Raw genomic sequence first — 24,577 nt, forward strand, 5'->3', positions numbered from 1 at the left:
TCAGTTCTGGCAGAACAAGCTCTGCCTCTTGTTCCTCCCACATCTGCTGGCCAGGCTGGGACCCCACAGGCTTTGGGATGTGTGTGATGCTAAAGCAGCAAGGGAGGAAACTGCATTTACCTGAGAGCAGAGGTGAGTTTGACACCTAAACAAAGCCAGTGAAAAACCCCTTGGTGCCTCTGCTCCCCCAGGACGTGCAGCTGCCCTGCAGGCTCTGGGCAAGGATTGCTCCATCACAGCTACACCAAGCTCCAGGGAGGGACTATCAGTGCTCACAGTGACCACGACACCATATCCCCAAATAACACCGGGATGCTGAGATTTGCTCCAGTAATTCTTTATTGGTCAAAAGCATATGCAGGTACGGGGTATCCCCCCACATGGTCCCCCCGTGGGCTGCAGGAAGCCCCTGGGGCACTGGGTCCCACCCCGAGCGCATCCCTGCCCGGGCTGGAGAGTCCCACTGCCACCTCGTGGGAAAGGGACGCATCGCCTGGGCTCTGCCACCGGCACAGCGAGACCAAACCTCCTCCAGCAAAACCCTGCTCCTGCTGCCCAACAGGACCCGAGAAACCTCGAGGACCTGCCGTGGAGGGAGGAGGTCCACACTGACTGGAGGCATCATGAATTAATCTGCTCTTTCCATGGCTGCCTGCATCGCTGCTCCCCAGGCTGACTGGGAAGAGAGGGTGCACTCAGGGCACGCTCTGGCTGCAGACACTGGACTGAGGAACAGTGGAAAGGCCTCCTGCAACAGCCCAGAACCTGCTCCTATGCTCTTGGCCTCACCAAGGTGACCCACAACCCCTTGAGGGCACTGTCCAGGGATGGAGCACAGGAGCTGAAATATTGTTCCCGTGCAGAAGACTCAGGGGTGAGTCAAACCCATGAATTCCCTTGTGCTTTCACTTAGCACCACGTTATTAAAATAATACTTCTGTTCATTTTCATCAGGATAGGCCACAGACAACGAGAATGCTGCTTCACTGAGCAGTCAGAGAAATAAGGAGGCTACAAATCTCCCCCACAGAGGGAATGAAGCAGTGAGCAGCTTCTCATGGCTTTGAGAAATCAGCCTACAGCAACTTCCAAAAGAGGTCTGGAAACAAATCACTATTGCTGAAACTACTGTGGGTCGAGAACATCCCACACCACAGACACAGAGATGGTTCTGCTCTCTGCTTCCCCCAGACATGGAGGCTACAGCTTGCACTGGTGTGATAAGAGGGAAACCATCAACCCCTCTTGCCCTGTAGCATCTCCCTCTCTGCATCTCTGATCCTGGCCAAAGAGCCACAGCACAAGCAGAGAGGGAGGGAGGCAAGGACAGCATCCACAGCCCAGTGCAGTGTCCTGGGTTCAGCCCTGGTGACAGGTATGGCACAGTGGGGTGCCAAGCAGGGCTGTGCTCCTGCATTCAGGACTGTACTGACCCCAGCACTGGGTGGGCAGACTGAGCCCTGCCCTCCTGAGCTGGCAACCAGGCTGAACCAGCTCTGACCCAGAGCCAAAGAAGGAAAACTCTTAGAAGCCCATGTGCTGGGAAAGGTATCCCCGGGCCCCATACCAGGGCCAGAGGGGATTCACACTGTCCCTTTGGTCAGCAAACCTGCAGTCAAACATCAGGGAGCAGAGGAGCCCCTCACAGTTCAGGAGCTCCAGGAAAGCAGCACTCAGGAAGGACCACACCTTAGATGGCCCTCTTGGGGCCTCCCACAGTCCTGCTCAGCTCCAAGAAAGCAGCACTGAGGAAGGACCACACCTTTGATGGTTCTCTCTGGGCTACTGGGAAAAGGAACATCAAGCTCCTGAGCTTTACTCTTGTTTTTTCTGCTTCCATATTTTGGATAAGCGGAACTTGTTCTTCTTCCTCTCTGGCTCCTGGCTCTCAAGAGATCCATCTGCAGGAGAGGGAGCAGACACAGGGCAGGTTGAGACCCACAGCCCCAGAGAGCCCCAGTGCTGCTCTGCAAGAGGAGAAAGGGCCCTTACCCAGCCTCTGTATCATGTCTGCCAACATCTGGTCTTCCTCTTTCTCTCTGTAATGGAACAGCATAGTATTAGAAAACTGTGCTGTGTTCATGACAATCTGGTAGATAACAAAGCTCATGCAAATACTGCTCTTATTCCTCAGTAAGAAATTACCAACCTCCACAGCAAACCCTGAGAAGGCTACAGGAAAAAAAACAACCCAAGAGTTAGAGTCTTAGACATTAGCAAATTCCTTCTGGTTCCCTTGAAAGCAAGGGCCAGTGAGGGGATTTCCAGATTTTCTCACAGCTGGCTGATGAATCATCTGAGTTCATGGAGTGCTGAGACACCACCACACCCGAGGAGATGAATGAAGTTGAGACACAGTAGTGCTGCAGAGGTTCTCACTGCCATCAGGGACAAGCACACTGCTATCACCCCCTTGTCCTGGCCAGTACCAGAATCCACAAGCAGGAGCTGGTGCTCTGAGGTCAAGAAATGGAGGCTGTTCTCAGCATCAGGAGGCACAAATCCAGCTACTTGACACAGCAGTCTTCCTTTGAACTTGGGAGGATACATTTCTTGGCTACAGTTGTTCTTTCACTTGTTGCAGCAGACCAGCACATTCCTGACTTGGTGTTCCCAGATTCCTCCTGCATCTCCCACACTGCCTCCAGCCTCCCCATCTCCAGCCTCTCCCTCTCTTCCCCCACATCCCACGTTTTCACAGCCCTCACAGCAGCTTTAGCTTGAGAGAGAACAGGGCTGTGGTCCTGATCTCTTTCCAACAGCTGCCAAGAATGCAAAGACAGCAGCATTTAGGACAAGATGGCTGATGACAGGTGACCACCCACCTCTCATGGAGCAGAAGTCTGGACTACAGCCACTCATCCACCCCTACAGCCTGGGCAGCAGAGGAAATGCAGTAGTGTTGGCTCATTTCCCACCATCTGAGCACCCTCACCTGAGTCTGTCCTCATCCAGGCAATCCACAATATTATTCCGATCATTGACTGTGTTCAGGTACGACTCCAGCAGCTCCTTCTCTTGCTCCTTCTCCCTGGGTGTCTTCAGCTCCTCTGCACAAGACAAGGGAAGCCCATCTCACAGCTACAGGCACTACCTCCCCACTGTAGCTCCTGCCTCCACCCTGCTCCAGCAAGACTATTTTTACTGTTCTCACACTTCTACATCCCCTCCCAAAGCAGAGGTGGGTTGGATGTCACAGGGAGCCTGCACCTGACAGGGGATGGCCACAGTCAGGGGACACTTGCAGTGCACCCACAATCCCTGGCAGTGCCTTCAGATCTGAAGGACATCCCAGGGCTGGCACACTAAGTGAAGGCTGCTCCTGGGGCCAGCAGGACTCCCAGTGTGGCCACTCCTTACCTGGTTTGCTCATAAGGCTTCGCAGCTCCATCTCAATATTCCACTGCTGCTCCTCCAGGTTCTGCTGCTTCATCCTGGAAGGAATGACAGAAGTGGTGTGTTCTGCCCTGCCATGCCCCAGGGTTGGATCTTTCTCCTGCCATGCTAAAGCCTCATCTCTGTGTTTCCCACCACCTGGGCAGGGGCTGGTGGGTCAGGAGAAATCTTCCTCCATCACATTTCTGAAGTTTCCCTCCTCACACGCTTTTCACAGACCCTGGGTGCTCAAAGGCCCACCAGCTAACACATCATGATGCTGGCAGTTCTCCCAGAGATACCTCAACCCTTCTCATCCCACCAACTGGCACATCATTTTTAGGGCTGCCACACTCCCTCTCCTTCACAGGAAGTGCACAAGCAGGCAGGTGAATTTGTGGTTGTACTCACTTGTACATCAGCTCCGATTCCTGTCGGAGCAGCAGCTGTTTCTTATGGATCAGTTTGAACCAGTCCACCATAAGGGCATCCTCAGACTCATCTACAGAGGAGACAAAGGCCAAGAAGCTGCATCAGTTCAGGCCCCCTGGCTCAAACACACCATCTTTTGAGGGGGAGCCTAGGATGACTTATGTGAGCCCCAGGCAACCTTAAGTGAAAACAGGAAATCTTTGGAGCTCCTGGGTACAAGGGATGCAGGTCACTCACTCCCTGTGGATTCAAGGAAGCTGCTTATGGATACTCTGCTACAGGACTCCCAAAACTCTCTGATCCTCAGCCAAATTAACAGAAGATCTTGCTCAAAAAATATGTTAAAAAGCAGCCAGAAAAGGTTCAAAATTGCCTGGGCAGTATCTTTGTCTAACAAGTACCTCTGGCAACCTGGTGTCTCACATATAGCCTGAGCTCCTAAAAATGGAGCCAAGAGTGCCCAGGGGTAGGGCATGAGCCCCACACCTCCCCACCACAGCAGACTGGCCCCAGGTCTCCTTTACCTCCCTCGCAGGCACGCAGCTGCTTCTCCAGATCCACTCCTTTCAATTCCAGCTCGTCCAGCTGCTTCTCGATGTCATGAACCTTCTCCTGGATTTTCTCCTCAGGGAGGTAGTCTGGGTGCAGCTAGGAAAAAAATTGTAGGACCAAATACAGCTCAGCAACCCTCAGACTGCCTGAGGTCACAACAGAGATTTAAAAGGGCATAAAGAGCCCAACTACAGAGACACAGCCTGGGAGGGCCAGGTCAGCAGATGTGCAGAGCTGGCTGCTCAGCACAGAGTGGTGGCCACTGGAAGGCTGTGACACATCTGCTGTCAGTGGTAACTCCACCTACACTTGTCAGTCTGCAGACATTCTCCCTCCTTCTGTGGGGAGTGCAATGTCTACCATAGTTTTGTTTGGCTCTGTCTCATTCTGGCTGTGATTGTCTCCCTGCATGGAAGATAACCAGCAGCTTTTCCACCTTGTGTCTGCCCCAGAGCCTTTCACCCTTTCCTGGGGTATCCAAATAAACCCTCCCAATATGGCAAACTTACATATATCTGGACAAGCACTCCAGAAGGATATTCAACAGCCCCCTGCTCCCCTTATACCTGGTTTCCAGACATACCTTGGTTGGGGACACCACTTCAAGCTTGCCTGTGCTTTTTGGTACAGAGGGTTTAACTAGAAGGGAGAAAAAACAATCAAACAAAGAATGTCACAGCCTTTAAATAATTTTATGGTGCGGGACAGTGCCTACACTATCAGAGCACAACAGGTCTCAGCTACCCAACAGAGGTCACAGATGATACACATGCATCCACATACCTGACCAAAGTAAAAGACACATCCTCACAGCCTGATTTACTCCTTGTGGCTTGTCACTCAGGTCACAGGTTGCTGCTTTCAACCCCAGGGTGTAGACAGTCACCTAATTCAGGTGTGACTTTGGAACTTCCACCCAAGAATACTGACTTCTGTGTTCATTCACTATCTTGCTAAAACCCAAAGATATTTGTTGTGGCAAAACCTATTCCTTATTAAGCTTCCAAAGGATAGCACAGAAAGACTGGGTTACTGTCACAGGAAACAGCAAGACATACTAAAATATGTCCCTCTAGTGCTCTTTTACAAAGGAGTATTAGTAAATGCTGATGAAACAAAGATGGTCTAGGGGGCCTCAGTGTAGATCTCAGAAAACTAAGGTTCCATTCCTCCCACAAAACACTTCCTAGGTGAGAAGTCCCTTAGGCCCCACTACACAGCATTATTTAGGCCCTGGACACCTATTAAAATCAATCCTTAAGCAATGTGTATTTGTTCCACTGTGCCTCAGCTTCCTCTGCCCAACTGTGCTGCAAGGATAACTACAGAAGAGTGTGAGGTATTTGGATACCCGAGGGGCTGGGCTGGATAATTACCACAGAGAGAGAACAGAGGCGTGAGTGGATGATGTGATAAGGAAGGAAAACTCTACTATCAAAAGAGCACGGCTGTAACAAAGGCAGCAGCGATGCAGGCTCAGCACACACAAGGAGAAATACAGGACAGACAGACTAGGGGAGGTTCCTGAGAGTCTCTGGAGATTGAGGAAGAGCTCAAGGACAGCTCTCCAGTTGCCCAGCTCCTGCTCTATTGTGCTTTCTAGGAAGAGTGCAAAAGGAGAAGATGCTGGATGTGGCTGTGTTGCTCCTGCACTGCTGGCCTCCATCGGGGATCTCTTCCCCCTGGACGCTGCTGCTTTGCTGCCTGTGCACTGCCTGCCACTTATCTTAAAGATTCCTGCAGAAGGGACCTGTCCTGCCTGGAGCTGCCTGCCTAAACAGCACCTCTCTCCCAGCTCAGTCCTGCAGAGGGGCCTCTGCAGCACCTCCAACCAAGGCAGAAAGCTGCACCACGGATGGAGAGGCCACAGTCACTGGAGGAGAAGAGCCTGTAAAATGACACCCTGTGACCAGCTCAGGATCTGATATCCCCTGATACCCTCAGGTTCTGGCTTGGCAGACACAGGATGGTTTGGCTGCTTGCCAGCAAGCTGGAAGTAGGACAGTTGGTAGGAAAACCCTGGAGCCTCATTTCTCAACAGAAACCACCACCTACCACCAAAGTGAATGATCTACAGAAATGCTCACCATCCACAGCTCAACACAAACCCAGGACTGAGGGCAGGAACAGCAGCTGACTGTTCACAGCTCTCTCTGAGTGCTGAGGTAAAAATCTAGAGAGGAAACAACAGTTCTGTCCCTAACCCACAGCCTGCCCAGTGACAGCAACAGGAACCAGCCTTTCAGGTGGGGAAAAGTGGGGGGAGACTGCCAGGAAAATTTCCCAATAGCCCTCCCCCATGGCAATCACTAACATTTAGAAAGACAGATATAAAATAAACCCAACCTCCCTTATCTTAACAGCTCACTTCCTGGGAGAGACTGATGCTGAGCCCTGGGGCTGAGTCTGGGGAAAGAGGAGCTGGATTTTTTGAGAAAATGCTGGCAAAGGAGGCACACCAAACTTTTAAAAAAGACAACACAACTGGAGATTGAATGTTTGGTAGCTGTCAAAGGTGCTGGCTAAGGACAATGCTGACAAAAATAAAGCATGAGGCCATTGAGCCATCAGGACCCATCCTGCTTGCTCCAAGACAAACATCAGGGGCAGGACTGAGCCCTGCTGTGGGAATCTTCTACTCCAGGCAGGTAAGACACAGCATGATGGGGTAAGGAAAGGGGAGATGAAGAAGCTGAGCAAACAGAACAGCAGGAAACATCAGGTGTGTTCCAGAAAATTTCCTTAGCATTGCGGTGCTAAGGAAACCAGAGCAAGGATAACTAACTGGGCATTGGAGGAGAGGTGCACAGTAAAGCTGTGGCTGAAGGAACGGGAGTAAGAAACTGGATTAAGAGTAGGGACAAACTGGTCAGGACATCTTTGAAAATGAAAGAAACAGCAGCCTTGGCTCCTGCTCCTGTGGGTGGTGCCAGCTGGAGTCTCTGGATGACAGTTCTCTTTTATTTCCTAAAGCCACTCAACTGAAGAGGAACAGAGACATCAACTAGATCCCAGTTCCCCAAATTAGGAGATGGTTCTCTTCATAGCACTAAGTCTAAAGAATGACAGGGCAGTGACCTTGAAAAATTCCTATTTCAATTTCTTCCTTTCCCACTGAATTCTCTGGCCTTGCTGCTTCCTGCTTAGGCCAAGCTGGCTAATAAAAATTAATTACACAGATTCTGCCCCCATGACAGCAGCCACAGGGTTAGCCACAGAAAACTCTGGGACACATATCCCATACTGACCACTCAGGCTGTTCCCTCACAGTGCAGAAGAGAGAGTGACTTCAGTAGGCAAAAGAGATCTTACATGTAGCAGTGTTTGTTTTCAACTGGTTGCCATCTTCCTCCTTCTTGGCAGACTCTCCAGGATCTTTCCAGTCTTGCTTTAAATTTTGACAGCTCCTGATAAGATCTGAGCTGGGAATCAACAACTTCTTTGTGAATCCACCAGATGAAGCTGGATTAAGAAGCACAGACAGGTTTTGGATAAGAAATTTCAACCCTCAACTCATAAAAATCCTTTTACTGCTGAATTGCCACTATCAAACTCCATTTCTAGTCCTAGTTCTCCTCTCTTGATGATGATGAAGGGCATAAGCCCAAAGAAAACAGGGAGAAAACACTCATTACAAGGCCAGAGTAAGGGGAAAATAAATATTTGGAAGAAAAATAAAACAGTTGGGAGCCATCACTAAGATTTCTCAACATTACATGATCATGCAAGAGAGATCTTGCTGGCTGTTTGTAGAAGAAGGGAGCTCTGTGGAGCCTGAGTCCCTCTCCTTGGGGAAGGATGGGAGGCCACCCATCAAAGGCACAAAATGATGGCATCACAAGGCTAAAGCAGGTACAGAGAGCAAAGATCCCTAAAAGAAGGCACAGTCTCCACCAACACATTCCTCACATTGACCTTGCAGTACCAATGCCTGTCCCCTTCCTGATAAACAAAATGAAGGCAAAGCTTTTATTCTTCATACCAGAGTCCTGCTTTGCTGGTGGGACAACTAATGGGCTTGGCTTTGGCTCCTTGTGTGCTGGGCTCCCTGTTCCCACCTGGGAGTTATCAGTAGGTTTCTTAGAGCTATCTTGGTCCCTGCAAAGTAAAAAGACAAATGTAGGAAACAATCCCTCTTGCAGAATGGTCCACAGGAAAAGTTCTGGACATCCTGGTGTGGATCTCCCCCTGGGGTGGTCACACTTGTCAGGGAAACCCACCAGCTCCAAAGACACTCACTTGTTGGCTACAGGCTTCAACCGAGATCTCCACCCTTCTGGGCTCTCAGACTTGTTGTCAGCAACATTTGAGCTTCCTGAAGAAAAGAACATAGCAAGGTAAATAAACAAGAACAAAAACACCCAATAAAAAAGAAACAAGCCAGATTTGAGTCTCAGGAGACCCCTAGGAGATAAGCCATGCACTGGAGCAGGTACTATGATGTATTTGCAGCAAACCAGCAGCAGCTCAACAAGTTTAACATGGATAGATTCAGATATGATAGGTAGTAAGTAATCTCAGTGGCATTTTGTCCCTTTCAGATCAAATGCCTGAAAACCTACACAGTTACAGAAATTCAGCCACAGAGTATGTGAACAGGCACATTCAACAGCAATACAACACAAACAGCTCAGATCTCAGAGACCAAAGGCTGGGGAAGGAAGAGGGAGAGACAAAAAACCCCACAATGTCACAGCAAACTGCAAACAGACACTTCTTCTGGCCCAAAAAAATACCAGCCACCTGAAAGTGCCTGAGACATTGGAAACTCCCAGAATATCATCCCCTGGCCCACTGCTAAGTCACCATGGTGGAAGCTTGGTTCAAAACAGACAAGGAGGCTGGATGACCTGCAACTGCTATCAAAAAATCATCCCAAAGTTCTGACAAGGTCTCCCATCTGGGAAAACCTGAGCCACTTTGAAAGCCACCATGATCCCAATGTTTGATGACAGCAAGTACAACTTCAGATATCTGAAGATCCTCAGAGCAGTAGAACTGGCCACGTTAGAGGGAACAATTGCACAGGGATAAATGCAGGTGGGTTGAGCCCCAGAGCTCAGAAAACCCTTACATGGTGGTACAGACACACAGGACAGGAGTCATGGACATATTTGCTGTACTGGTCCAAAAGGAAAGCATAAAGTTGGAGTGCTGTGTCCAGGCAAAACTGTGTGAATCATTCATCCTCACCTTTGATGCCTTTTGACTCTGGCTTGTGCAAAGAATCAACAGGTTTGTTGGCAGCCTGGCTCTTGGGCACAGGGTCTGTAATCTTTTCCTGCTTTGGTGCTGTGTACCCTGTTTTGCTGGACTGTGTTTTTGGAGCTGGACTCTGAGAACTGGTGGGAGAAAACTTGCCACTGCAAAAAAGAACAACTTAATGAGTCTTTTTGAAAGGATGGACCTTTTTGTTCACCTCTGTTCCAAAGATTTGTATGTGTCCCTCTACACTGAGCCACAAGAGCAGTCAGGACAAAGCAAAGATACAAGGGCTTCTCCAAATTATCCCAAGAACATCTTAGCAGTAAAAAGGGAAAGAGAAATAGTGTTTACCTGCCAGGTGCTGAGGAGCCAGTGGAACAGAGTCCTCCTGGCCTGTTTGGAGAAGTGCTTGATGCAGACAGAGCCTGTATAATATGGTTACGTGCCTGATCCTTCCCAGCGTTCACTCGACTGACCTCAGCAGTGCTTCTGGCAGGGGCAGATTTATCAAGGCCCTGAGGAGACTGGACTTGTTTTTGAGTGTCAGAAGATTTGTTGCTGGAGGACTCAAATGACCGAAAAAAATTTTCTCGGGCTTGCTGTGTTTTTGTTGTGGAGGATGTCCAAGGAGGCTTCGAGGCAGTGCCCTCATGGAGATCTGTTTTATTCCCCAACGAGGCACCCTTGCAGTCATCTGATTTATTTACAGCTGAGGAGGCCCATGAAGTATTTACACTTCTGAAGCCAGAGCTTCCAGAAGATGAAACAGATGGCTTGGTTGAATTAGAGAGCCCTTCCTGGCTGGGTTTCTTCAACACCTGCTCCGGTTTCTTGGGTTCTGCTGCTTTCTGGAACGCCCTGGCAGCAGTAGGGGCTGGGGTACTGTCAGGTTTTTTCCCAGTACTGTGGAGACCAGAGATCTGGACATTGTCTGGCTGCTGGTGGCTGGTACAGATGAACGTACTGGGCTCAGGACCAGCTTTGTAGCTTCCAGGAAGAAGCAAGTTCCAACACTGCCTGCACCTGTGGATACAAAAGTCTCAGGAAACATCCTCCAGAGTGCTGGGAGACACACAGCTGGGAGTGCAGGCACGACTCCACCATCCACAGGAGGGTGAAGGCACCACACTGGCACTGAGCAGACCCTGTGTGCACATTCCTCAGGCACCAGAACAAGAGCTGTTGATAGCACAGCCTGAAGCAGGAAAGGTGTAGATCAACACAGACCTGTGGAGACAGTTTCCCTTTCACACAGGTCAAGAGCAAGCCCAGGTTGCCTCCACTCTGAAAAAAATGTGCCACACCACTCTCTCCAGTCCCAAAGGAACCAGGCTGGCCCTCTGTGACCCCCAGGGCTGTGGCCCTGCTTGAAGAGCTGCTGTACCTGAAGCAGTTCCTGTGATAGAGCTTCCCATCGACCAAGTAGCGCTGCACCAGGTGCACGTGTTTCCCACAGACCCCACAGCTGCTGCTGGGGACATTCCCACTCTCTGCCAGGACCCTTTTCTGTGGGGAGAAGCAATGGGTGAGCAGACAGGACCATGGCCCTGGACACAGCTACAAATCTCCCAAGAAGGTGAGTGTTTGGCACGCACAGCCAGGACGGAGAAGTGACATCCAGGAAACCCCCTCTCCCTCTAATCCCTTTGTCACAGAAGTCATAGAAGAGGAACAGCCCTTGGAATAGTATGGGGAATATGTTCCCACAAAGCCAGAGGACCTGGGTGCCCTGTCTGCCTACAGACAAAGGTCTCTGATTTAAAATAGCTGGGAAAGGGCTTCTACCCCGTTTTCATCCCTGCTCTGCTTTGAAACCATATCCAGTAATTGGATCAATGTTTTATACCAAAAATAACACTACATCCTGTAAAAAAATCCCTCTTCAACATCTAGGAACAGCATATCCATGTCCTAAGACACCCACGTCCTGTCCACATGTATCCAGGCTGACTGATGGTTTTCCAGGGGCTCCCACCTCAATCCATGCCAGAATCAGACCTCTGGATCAAATCCCTCATAGTGAACAGAAAACTCAAAAGACTAAGTCCTTACCATCAGGAGCCTTGAACTAGCCCAGTATTCTCTCTCTCACTGAACAGATTTAAGGTACAAAGAATACCCAAGCCCACATTTCTTACTGTGGTAACTGGGGAGGTTTCCTTTGGCTTAGCTCTGGCTGGTGGGTGGGCAGGAGGCAGTTTTGGTGGCACTGGCTTAGGAGGCTCTGGAGCAGTTTTCTTCCCAGGATGCTGCTCTGGAGATTCAGAGGAAGGACGCTTGATTCCAGCCATGCCTCCAACTGGAAGAATGGAAGAAGGGAATATTTTTAAGGAAATATAAGGAAAACTCATAGGTTTAGGAATAATTTACAAAGTAAGGATATCCTAAGGGGCCTGATGGGTAACATGAAAAGCACACAAGGAGACACAGACTTCCTTCTTGAGCAATTCTGAACTGAACTGAGGGGCAAGAAGCAACAAGTGAATTGTAACAACATTCAGAAACTGCTGATTTTTATCTTCTCAGGGAATTTCAACATGAAAAAGGCAAAAGTGATGAAATGCAAATTGCCATCCATTGATGGTGAGAACAAGACCTTGGGCTTTCAATTCCAGCCCACAGTTTGGCTGTTGAATGTGGAAATGACCACTAAAAATGGGTAATTCTGCAAAGACTTGGAGGTGCCATAGAGGTGCTGATGTGGAAACCACTGCCACAAGCAGCCTGAAAATGCCCAATTCACTTTTCTTTGCAGATGAAAAAGAACCTCTCAAAATTCACTACAAGTGGAGAAAAGAGAATTTCCAACACATTTCAGTCACGCGGGGAATGGTGCCCTGTGCCCTGGGAAGTGCAGGAAAACTTCCTTGGGAAATAAGGCTTTGTGCAAAGTTTTTACAGACACAAACCCCAAGTGTCTCACTGGGATGTTATTCTTGCACCACTTCCTATTCTGAATGAGAATGTCTCTGTGTTCCTTGTGGGGTATTCGAGCCACAGCTTCACTTTCCAAGTGACACTTAAATGGCCACTCATCTGAAAAGAGATTATACCCTGCTCAGTAAACACAGAAAGGGCAGGGAGCAGAGAGGGGGCCCAGTTCCCAGCAGTCTGCCCTCAAGAAAGCCAACTCTCCAAATAAACACCCAGGGCTCCTGCTGCAGGGACCAGGGGACAGCTGAGCCAGTAAAGAGTTCAGGCTCAGACTGCCTCCTCACTTCCCACTTGTGCCATTTACTGAATTCCCAAAGCCCACCACAAAGATGGGTGGCTTCCACTCTACTCATCCACAAAAGCATGACCTCACTAGAACATTGTCTGCCCACCCTCTCTGTCCTCCTGTGTCCTGCTTATCTCATGGTCCTGCTGGAACCCATCTGAAGGGCACAACTGTGACTCCATGACTCTGCTTGGTGTCAGAGGGCACATTCCAGGCTGGGCTCATTTTCAGACATTAACATTCACCCCAGCAACAGGAATGCAACCAAAGTGTTTTGTGGGACACTAGAGAGTATAAAAATGTGCTGTGCTTGATGACGTGGTAAACAAGATGCAGGGGGGAAGGGACAAAGACCCCAACCTGACCCAGACTCTCACCACTTGGCATAAACACAATGGAACTTGTTTGATTTCAATCAGAACGGTTTTAAAACAAGAAATAAAAAATGAAGAGGGGAGGGAAGAAGTTGTGGAGGGAGAGAAAAAGCATGATTAAATGTGTAAAGAGGTAGAGAAGTAGGAAGGGTTTAAACATTAAAGGCAGCTCTGAGTGAATTGTGCTTTCTTTCCAAGATGTAGGACATTTTCAATACATATCTCTCCATTTAGATTCACCTTAACCAGTTAAGTCATTTATGTCCCACTTTCTAAAGTTTCCTCTGGGGGAGCCTGTAAAATTGGTTTATCATATTACTTCATTTTGTGTGAGCTTAAAGCCAAATATAAACCAAGACTACAATAATGCTCCTGTGAGCCCAGCTAAACTCTCCAGTATGTGAATATAATGCCTTGGCAGCTCTGTGGCCTGCTTTATGTTTGACAGAGTTTCTATCACAATTATGTCAGTTAGGGTGGTAATTTTCTTCCCCTTCCTTCTATCAGTGCTGCTGTGCTGTACAAGCCCTACCACTGATGCTGTCACATTGGCACAGCCTCACAGACAAGCTCAGCCTTGTTCTATTCCATGGTCTCATCAGCCCTCAGGTGTGCCAAAGACTGAACAGGGGTGGAGGTGCTCGAGAATGGAAAGATGAGGTGTGGACCATGGGGAGGAACATTCAGTGCTCCTCTCTGGCTGGACCATAAGAAATTTTAGACTGTTTTAAATTTCAAGACAGTAGTTTCAAAGACAAGACATGGCCCTGTACCCTTCCAAAGGCACTGGTACAACTGCAGGCTGGTGTGCAAAGAGTTCAGATCCCTCCAGTGAAATAGTTCTGGTATCAAAAAGGCCTCTGTGAAGTCTATTTTGCTTTTCCAAGCTTGTTAGGTGGCAAAGGAAAGCATGAAATTAAGCCCTGATCCTTCCCACCCCTCCAGGGAATGTGGTACTTACTAGGAGACCGTCCATGGAAGTAATTATAATACTGGGAAACGTAGGTGAGGATACTCAGCCTGTCTGGTACCTTCAGAGCAACCATATCCTCTGCATCCAGCAAGGCTGGGATCCCCAGCTCCTCCTCTGCCACTCGAAATGCCTGGAGAAGGGGGAAAAATATAAATATATAGGGGTCTTGTCCATGCCAGGCAGCAGAGCTTCTCCTCACCATAAGTAAGAAAGTGCACTGCAAACAGCCCCACTCAAATAATAACTCTTCTGGGGAACAGCTGCACCAGTTTAACTCCTACATCGTAGGAACCAACGGAGTCATGGCTTCCAGCCACTGCCTTGAGAAATCCAGGCAAGGAGCCAAAAATCTGGCCTGGCAAGCTGGCCATTGCTCACTGCACAGGAACTCACCTGGGCTTCTCTTGCTCTTCCTCCAGCCTGCCTGTGTGTGTGAGTGCACAGCTGCAGAGAGCCAGGCCTGGCAGAAGGGGATGTGTCAGTCCAGGCTGGCAGACTTGTTTCCAGGCTCCCAGCCCAACCTGGAGCGCTCCCCAATTAACAGTGGGCTGCTAGGTGCTTGCAGGCAGCTTTCATCTCTGAGTGCTGGGCAAATGTTAAAGCTTCCTGCCTCCTACTGCCTGCTCTTCTCCATCTGAAAATGGGAAATCTTGGGCTGCAGGAGAGACCCCCATCTCCCAGACCAGAAAGGGGGGAAAAAAAGGTGTAATGCAGAGTTCCTGATATATAGCTCCCTTCCAGTTTAACTGTTTCCAAGCTGCCTAACATGTATTTGGAGTAGATATCCCTCTTTGTGGTGTCCTGTGCTTTGAAACTGCAGGTAAAGGAGGCAAAAGCTGTTTTCTCTTGCCTCTGAACAAAAGACTTTAATAGAGTACAAAAAAAAATTTGCAACATCCAAACTTCACCCTTGCTCAGCTCAGTTTAGGGCTTTTACTGAGGATCTTCTCCAGCCTTGTTCCTTCCCAACTTATAGGAAAAAATCCTTTTTCTCCCCCTTTGGAGCATCCCTGTTGAAATGCCAATACAGCAAAGGAAACCAGCACTTGCAGAATCAGAGGCACAAGGAAGGCTACAGCTAAAGTGCACAGGAAAGAGTTAAAAAAACCCTTTGAATACATTAAACCCCTCCGCATCTGACCTCTGGCACGGACACACACAGTGCTGGTGTACAAGCCAACCATTTCTGCTCAGAAGAAACAAACAGCCACTATTTTTCAGCAAGATAATTACCATTTTTTTCCATTGGGTATCCCAGTAAAAATGTAACAAGAGCTGACATTAAAAACGCTTTCAGCCAGTTACCACCGGCTGTGTCATGCCAGCTGCCAGCCCAGCCTGGCCCTTTCCCGTCTTGTAAACTGGTATTTAATATATTCTTTGGAGTGTTCCCCACTGCACTGGCTGCACAACTGGTCTGACCAGTTGAGTTTTCTTGCTGGACATTCCTGGTGTGAGGTTTAGTGGGAACACAGGTCATGTCACCTCCTGCCACACTGCCATGGGTGACAGTGGGGCAACGGGCACAGAACACACACGAGGGGACCACAAAGAGCAGGATGCTCTGTGCACTCACCTGGTTTGGCCAGAGCCAGGTGAGCAATGCAGAGAGCAGCATTAGGATATGGTCCCCTGTCCTGCAGCATCCTCGTGTTCCTGGGAACTGCTCTTGCCTGGAGACCCAACACATTCACCACCTAACAGAACCCAGTTGCCCTTCTCCGCTGCCTGCCTGCCCAGGCTGGCTTTTAAAGGACCAACATGTCATTTTTGCATCATATTTTTCATTAGTGCAGCTCCAAGTGCTTTCCAGGGGAAGAAAGTGCCACTGCTGCCATGACCATGCAAAATGGGAAAGTGATATACTCGAGGCCACCTGAGCTGACCTGGCACAGGCTCCCTCTGGCACAGGCTCTACCTGCTACACCACACCACCATCACCAGCACTGACTCCAAGGCCTCTAGAAACTTTCCTCCTCTTTCTACATTTTTGAAATCTCTAGCAAAAAAATGCCACCAGCTGAAATTTTTCTAGGGTGTGGGGTTGGTCTTGTGGCACTTGAGTGATCCATTCTTCCTTGACAGATGACCTTATATGACAGATTGCAGTTCAAACAAGGCTGTTTTGCATGCACAATACAGCTCTTGAAGAGAAGCCTCTGATGAGTAAGGCATCAAGATGGGTCTGGACAACAGCAGAGGAATAATGCTGGGAGAGATCAAGCCCACTTGTATCCCAAGGATAGCCAGAGCAAGGAAGTGCAGGAGCTGGGATGGAGAACAGCCCAGGAGCACAGAGAGGTGCAGGGTCAATCCCATGGACAGCACAGCCAAGGCTGCAGGACACCAGCAGTGAAAGGACAACACAGACAAGTTATCCCACAGCAGGTGGAGTAAGGAAGAGAGAGTAAAACAAAGGACATAAAAGAAGCTAAGAAAGGGGGAGGAGGGGACACACAGACTGCAACAAAGGAGGGGAGCAACTCTTTATGAGAAGCACAAAGAAGCTTTTCATTAATAAAAGCAGAGGAGGCAGCTCACAGAGCTCATTTCCCAGACACTAGCAGACACCATCAGCCCAGCTGGACAAGGAGCAACACTCAGGGATCCTCAGCACTTCAGCCAAGATACGCTTCCATGGCAAAGAGGCCCAACTCCTGCCAAATAGCAAACCTCCAGGGCAAAATGCATGCCCTGGATCTCCCCTTGTGGAGAGGAACACACAGGGCTGAGCCCCAGAGTGTCACTAACTGCTCACAGGCTGCAGCCCCAGCCTGGGGACAGAGGCTCTGCCATGGGAGCTGTGGACACAGCCAGGGATGAAGAGGACCAGAAGCTAAGGAGCCATGGGGGGACAAGTTCAGCACTTCCAGAGGCAAGAAGTGCTTCAGTCAGCTCAGTGCCTGAGAGTGTGTCACTCCTCCAGCCTAGACAAGGATAAGCTGCCATAGTTTGTTCATATCCCAAGCTCCTGTCAAGCAGCCATGAAACAGTGTGGAGCAATGCCAAGGGAAGAGAAGGGTTATATTTCGCTGCCTCTCCTCCCGTGATGGAGAGAGGGAGAGGAAAATCCTTCCCTGGATCACTGAGACCATGCTAGAATCCAGGGCAGGAGGGGGTTGGCCTGCCTAACTTTTATTTTCTTTGTGGAAAGAACATGAGAAACTTCAGAAATACCAGGCTGAAGTCCAGGCAGCATCAGGTTTTAGGATGTATCCACCTTGATCCCCTGCACCAGGAAGGGACAGAAGTGGGAGGACACTCCCTGTGCTTCCCCTCTCACACCAGCCTCTTCCCAGCTCCAGCTCTATCCCTCAGGAGCATCACAAACTCAACATGTGTGTGTTTTGAGCTCTAGCACCTCTGCCTGAGCTCCTGCTGCCACAGGACACACAGAACAGGCATCACTGTGTGGCCAGCTAAGAAATATGAACAGCCTAAAAGTGCTCTCAAGCAGCCAGCCAGGCTGGACATTGCTGCTCAAAGGAGAAGACTGGAAGGTGAAAGGATTGGAACACAGCACAATGGGCACACTGTGTCTTGCAGGGTTTTGTGTTGATAAATCACATGAGCAAAGTGCCAGGTCACGGATTAGACCAAAAGTAAACATTAAAAGTCACTTACCAACTTGTTGTTCTCATATACATTTTCTTTTCTGAGGGAGTCGAAGTTTCTGAAATACAGAAAGAGAAAAATCTCAGGTTGGTGATGTAGAGTGAGCTGCTCCACTTCCAGCTCTCTAACCTCTTGGAGCCTCAGTGGCTCAGGGGACAGAGCACCCCATCTCACCCTTGGACAGCTCCAGAGAGGGCAGCGTGGCAGATCCCACCCAGGAGTCACAGACCTGCTGTACCCAGGACAGAGATGTGCAGCAGGTACACATCTGCCCACAGGTAACACAAGACAATTTTGGCACATCTACTTTTGCAGGGTTGACTCCCACAGCTGTCTGTGAACAGGACATGTTGGTGCAAAAACAACCCAGGCAGATTGAGGGGTTCTGCTGAGACAGCCAGGAGCAACCTCTAATTCATGGGGTGGTTTCTTGGCCCCCAGAAAAGCTTTGCTTGTCTCCCACCTCAAAAAGACACACCAATACCTGCTGGCCAGATATTAACACTCTCTCCCCAAAAGTACTTTCCAGTCACATCCATGTTCTTCTTCTGACTTGAAAGTTTTCTCCACACAGAGAGCTCAGTTCCAAGGAGGTCTCTCCTGGATCCCTCACACACTGCATGTATCACATGCTTCTCCAACACACCCATATCCTCTGATCTCAGAAGCTCCTGGGTCCGGCAGCACATGAGTTCTGGCTTCAAATCCTCTTTTTTCCTCTGGCAGAACTCCACAAAAACAGCACCAGGGATCTGCCTGGGAAAACCTCTGCCCACACCATACTGCATATGATAACACCAAAGTTGCCAGTAGAAGTCTTACTCTGCTTTCCCTAGGGCTGTAACTTTTGATTTGTGATCATAATCAGTAACTGAAAAGGAAGTGACAATTACTGTTCACAAATCCAAGCCAAAGTCAACAACTCCTTTCTGCGGTCCCCAGACATCACTTCCCTCTTCACCTCTCCCCAGATTTGCTTTCCCTCTCCCTGGTCCAGCCCAGATGCCACTCCTTCTGCACTGTGCTGGGAACTCAGATACTGGGATGTGTTGGGACAGGGATGAAAGCACAGGGGAGACTTTGTGCTACTGGAAGCAGAGCCAGGATGAAAGCACAGGGGAGACTTTGTGCTACTGGAAGCAGAGCCACAACACAGTGTGCTCCCTCACCCATAGCAGAGCGTGTCCCTTGCTTAGGAAACAGCCATCATCAGCTTTGTTTTAAACTGACTGGCACTTGCTAAACAGGGAATACAAAACTGGCATCTGGCTGGCTGGCCTGCTCTCCAACACTGCTTCCTTCTGCCCAGGCAAGTTGGCAGGGTCAGTGCCTTTTGGATAACCCCGTTTCACCTTACAATCCTTGTGTCTGCTGGCACAGAGCTGAGCCAGAGGCTGATACCTGAGAGGGAATTCTCACTGACAAACAGAAAACAGCACCAACTTTGCATTTTTTTGAATGTAACACCTTTATACCCGGTGTGGACCCACCTTCTTAGCCCATCCCTCACCTCTGGGATGAGCTCAGGGTAACTCTGAGAGCCAGGACAAAGCTGGCTCGCAGCGACCTATTCATGAGAGAAACACACGATCTGTATCGCAGCAGGGGAACTTTTTCCACTCCTTGTAGCAGCAAGGAGCAAGCCAGGTCCTTTATCTACTGAGCACAGAAAGTAGAGCATTACATCATAAATAAGAGAGGCACCTTAAACAGGCTTGCTCACCATGCCACAGCCTATGCCTCCTCCCTGCTTCCCACATCTGGCATTGCTACGTGGGATAAGGAGAGAAAGAATGACAGATAAGAGCCTGAGGTTAAACTCCCCCAGAGAGCACGTAAAGACAAGGCACATCCCACCTCTAAACCACAGACTCTTTCCTGTGCAAAATCAAAGGGAATTGCAGAGGTTTTTCTTCAAGCAGTGCTCCTGCCCAAATATTTCCCTTCCCTGAGACAATGGATTAGAAAGAGCAACAAAAATGATCATGTGCCAAAAAAGTCTCAGTGGAACAATAGATATGACCATCCTTGGGTTAAGTCAGGCCAGAAAATTGGCTTTTTTTAAGACCCAGCTGAAGGAGGTGATTTCAGATCTTTGCCTCACTTCCAGTTCTGCTCCCAAATAGTCTCTGTAGTATGGAAATGCAGCAAAACACTGCAAGAATGAAGAGGAGCTCCAGCTTTCTTGGTTATTCTGACATGTAAGACATTGGAATTACCATTTATTGTCGGTCAGTGGCCTTCAGCCACACCAAGTTCTGTTTGCTGTGGCGGTGTGTGCACTCCCTGGCATGCAGCAGAGACCTGACAAACCCAATCTTTTGATGGTGAATGTCTCAAATCCCTTTCTATTCTTCAAAAGAAAGTGCAAACAACCAGGTTATTTGGTCATTTCAAGAGTCTCCTGACCTCTCAACATCTTTCTTTCCCTGGCTAGTCAGGTGAACTGCTTACATCTAATATTTCTTTTGGAAATTCATCTTGCTGGTGCATCTTCTATCTTGGAACATCAAACCTCTCTGGACCAATGTAATCCTAAGACAGCAAAGGTAATACAAACAGGGAAGTAGGAGTTCTCCACTGAGAAAACACAGGCAACTGAATTAATTGGAAAATGTGAAAAATATAAATGTGACCCAAGAGAGGCCTCCAGTGCTGGAAACAAATCAGAGTGGAGTTCACTAGCACAGGAATAGCAGAGAAGTTTTTAGCTCCGAAAAACCGCTTCCCTTAGCAAATAAGTGGCTGAGCATTTCTCATTCTCACAAATCTCCACGACCACCCCCTGCTCCAGCTGCACAGACCCAGCACTCACAAACATGTCACAGTCCTCTGCAAGCACATGTGCTTCCACAGGAGAAATCTCTGTTGCTGCAAGCACTAACTTGATTGGAAACTTGACCTTGGAGCAGACTGAGAAAAAAAAATCCCAGAGCCTCGATGGCACCAAAAAAGTTTCTGCTTTTTGGCACTTTTGTGCTATTTTCTCTACAGACAATAAGATGTACAGTCAAAAGGATCACTGTAAAAGAGTGAGGCACCCCTTGCCAGCTCACAGTCCTTGGATAGGGGCTCAAATCCAGCATGCCCTGCTGGGAACAGGACCTTTCAGCTGCACTCTTTCTGGAGATGCAAAGCCACAGAGGTGGGACAAGGCTGGGAATTTCAGGCAGGAGATATCCCCCATGTGCTCATCCTCCTCTCAGGAATGCCTGCTCCACACTGCCATGCTCTGCCTGGCAAGTGACTGCTGCAGAAATGAACCCGGAGCCATCCTCCCCCTGACCACGCCTGTCACACAAACCACAAACCCACCAAGCCAAGCAGGAGGCTCTGCCTCACCCCAGTGAGGAGGGAGTCTGCAGCCAAGCCATCCCCAGCAGGGCCAGCGTGACCTCATCCTGCCCTGCTGAGCTGACAGTGACCTGGAAATGCTGCTGGGGGAAAGAGCACGCTGCTGCTCTGCTGCCAAGGGGGATTTCATCACCAGCCCATTCCCAGAACACCAGTCTGGGAAAGAGCAAATCCTGGATGAAGAGAAAGATCTTAATGAAAACCTTTCCTTGACATCTGGCATTAATATCTGAGTGTGCACAGCTCCCCTGCCTCTTCTAACTCATTTATCAGGACAAGGCCACTAAAATCGTGGCTGAAGCTTGCACAACCTTCACCACCACGTGTTGACCTCAGCCTCCTACCACACTGCCATGAGGCTTCTGACAAGAGATGTCCCCATGCTCTACAATTATCCCAGAAAATGGGCTGGAGCCTGCCTGACACAGCGTGTGTGCCCAGCTAGGACTGATTCTGAAGCACTCTTCATCTGGGACAAAAAAGAAGTGGATTTCCATGGTAATTCAGCATGGATCTCCACTTCCCCTGAGCATCCTTGCATGAGTGGGAAGTGAGTGGGAAATGCATTTCTAATTTTACACAGCTTGCCCTGTTCACTGGTAACACACAAGCCAACATCAGCTAAATTCGAGAGAAGTTATCATATTTTCCATATGTTTTCCAGCAAGAAAACAGGAAGGAAGGAGAGACCCACACCAGCCAGTCCTCTCAGCCACATACCCCACAAGAGAAGCCCATGTTTATGTCCATATTTTGAGCTTGAAGTTTTCCTGGTAATTTTTCAGGCTCCTGCAAGAGAAATCCCCTGCACTCAGCCCAAGAATGTAATCTGTGTAAACCAAGACAGAAAGCACACTGTTGCAAAACTGACGCTGTGACTGAATCATGTTCTGCAAGTGATCTACTCTGCAAACGCACCAAGTGCTCCAAACACCAAATACCCCTTTCTAGTTTTACTTTCAGTCTGTTTTTAATCTTTAACCATGATCTTTGGTAGAAGCAAGGACAGGAGCCCAGTATGGACCCTTGGGAAGCAGAACTGACAGTCACATGTGCACCCAGCTGCACTTTTCCACCGTTGTACCCTGCACCAGGAACATTCAGAGAAGCTTTTAGGGACACATGGAGAGTCTGCACAAGTATTCTGTCCCAGAATCTGACACATGGCACCTGGCAACCCTGGCCACCAACCACCTGAAAGCACCATTTCCTTCCAGCAGGACTTTGTCCAGTCAATGGCACACGTGGTGCTTTCCTCTATTACTGCACTGACACCGATGAAGGAGGTCACAAATAAAGGCTTCTCTTACTTTAACCTTCAGGCAGCCCTTGCTGAGCTGGTCTGAGTCAGAAAGAGCTTCAGTGATGTCCCAAATAAAGTCAGGCAGAATGTCCACCATAAAAGAAAATGAATGGGAACAGAGAGATGCCTCAAGGAATATCTTCCCTCTTCAGCACAGGAAAATTTATTTAAGAGATGTCTATCCACAACCCTTTTTGCACAGTTCAAGGATTATAAACAACCCACTAAACTGGGCAACAGGATTATTCCAGCTCTCACATTGCTGAGTCCCTGTGTACAGCTGAGCTCCGGATGGACCAGCTGCAGGAAGCAGGCACAGCTCCTCCACGAGAACACCTCAACCTTTCTGCCACAGCATTTTGTATTTTTAGGACTTTGAATCAAAGGAAGGAAAGGAAATATTTGGAGTCACATGGACATGACAGCATGTCAGGAAGTCATACACAGCAACACCACGGTGACTGCCCAAGCACTGAGACAACAAAGTGTGTCTGGAGCTCCTGAACTAACCTCCCGCTGCCTGAGCCTGCTCCAGTTTCTGTCAAGTTTCAAGACAACAGAGGAAAGAAAATAAGAGCTCTTCTCTTGGGTTCAACCAGAAGCAAGACACCTGCAAGAGGGATGTCTGCATACAAAGCCATGTAGCAGGCTGTCCTGGGAACACGAAGAAAAAGGAAGAATACATAGGACAGGAGGAAAACTGCAGTACAGACCACCCAATCTGTTCCTCACCTAGCTGGGCTCATCTGACCAGGAGAGATCTAATGTACTTAAATCAGTACTCCTGGGCACTCTTCCCAGTGCTCCCTTGCGTTCATCTTCCCCTTCAATCCCCTCATCTCAAAAACCCAGAAGAAAAAAAATAATAAAAAAACCCCAACAATGAAAAAGGATCTGTGACTCCCTTTAGCCATTCACCCTCCCAGATGTTAACATTTGGGCAGGGTCAGTTCAAAACCCACAGGGCAGCAGCAATGGCACCAGCAAGGCGTGGAAAGCACTTAACCTCTCACAGACAGAGCTCTAGATGGGTAAAACAAGGATGTGCAGGAATCCAGTGGCTGTGGGGCCCTGCCCTTTTACTGCATTTTGTTTAAATAGCCCTTGCCTCGCTACTTGTGAGCGCTGCACTGCTGTTGGGCTGAGCAAGGAGAGCCCAGCCAGAGCAAACACAACAGCAAAGAAGGAAATGCTGCCCCAAAGATCAGTGCCTGAACTTGTTTTGCAATGGAAAGGAGGCATTTAGAACATTGATCATCCAGCTACTGAGGCAAGAAAAGGGAAAAAGGAAAAATGAATGGAAAAAACCAGCACGTAGGCTGGGAGAGCGGAGCTTTTCTCTTGGAGATTCTCAGCGTGGGTGTGAGCAGAACGCTGCTGGTGATGTGCCCACAGGGAGGGCAAGAGCCCAGGGAAGGTGGAAGACCAGGATCCACAGCTCAGTGGATGGTAGGACAGCCACAGCCCACCCACAACTTGATGGATGGTGGGATGGCCACAGCCTGGAGAGGGTTCTTGGGTGAATGGAGAACCCGGTGACCTCAATGCAGCTCGATGGATGGTGGGATGGCCACAGCAAATCCACAGCTCGATGGACAGCAGGATGGCCACAGCACATCCACAGCTCGATGGATGGTGGGATGGCCACAGCACATCCACAGCTCGATGGACAGCAGGATGACCCATCAATGTGAGGATGGAGCACACGGGGGTCCGCAGCTCGATGGACAGCAGGATGACCCATCAATGTGAGGATAGAGCACACGGGGTCCGCAGCTCAATGGACAGCAGGATGGCCCATCAATGTGAGGATGGAGCACACGGGGTCCGCAGCTCAATGGACAGCAGGATGGCTGCAGCCCAGCGAAGGTCCCGGGCAGCGAGCAGGGGTCCCAGCCCGCCGAGCCGGCAGCCCCGGTGGGGCCCTGGACACCCAGCACGGTACTCACATGAGGTCGGGACGGTGTCGGTGCAGGATGGCGCAGAAGGCGAGGCCGTCGCGGAACGAGGTGGTCATGTTGGTGATGCTGACATCGCGGTAGCCCTCGCACTGCTGCCGGCACCACAGCTGCAGGTTCTGGATGGCCGCCATGGCCCGCGGGGAGCCGCTGGGCCCTGCGCCGCGGGGCCGGGCAGGCCGGGCAGGCCGGGCAGGGCCGGGGACCCTCCGCACC

At 49.5% G+C, this 24,577-nt stretch overlaps 1 protein-coding gene across 1 annotated transcript; it reads right to left on the reverse strand.

Moving 5' to 3' along the window:
- Nucleotides 1–316: 316 nt before the first annotated feature.
- On the reverse strand, nt 317–24,577 carry MICALL2 (MICAL like 2). The gene is made up of 17 exons (XM_015643263.3): nt 24,353–24,577; nt 17,756–17,804; nt 14,120–14,261; nt 11,703–11,863; nt 10,949–11,070; nt 9,916–10,587; nt 9,553–9,722; nt 8,599–8,674; nt 8,342–8,457; nt 7,672–7,821; nt 4,943–4,998; nt 4,332–4,455; nt 3,787–3,877; nt 3,361–3,434; nt 2,936–3,050; nt 1,993–2,039; nt 317–1,901 (listed from the first exon to the last, which is right to left on the reverse strand). The coding sequence occupies exons 1-17, from the start codon at nt 24,493–24,495 to the stop codon at nt 1,816–1,818; spliced, it is 2,394 nt and encodes a 797-aa protein (XP_015498749.1). The 5' UTR covers nt 24,496–24,577; the 3' UTR covers nt 317–1,815.

The sequence above is a fragment of the Parus major genome, chromosome 14 (genome assembly GCF_001522545.3).
Source record: "Parus major isolate Abel chromosome 14, Parus_major1.1, whole genome shotgun sequence".
NCBI lineage: Eukaryota > Metazoa > Chordata > Aves > Passeriformes > Paridae > Parus > Parus major.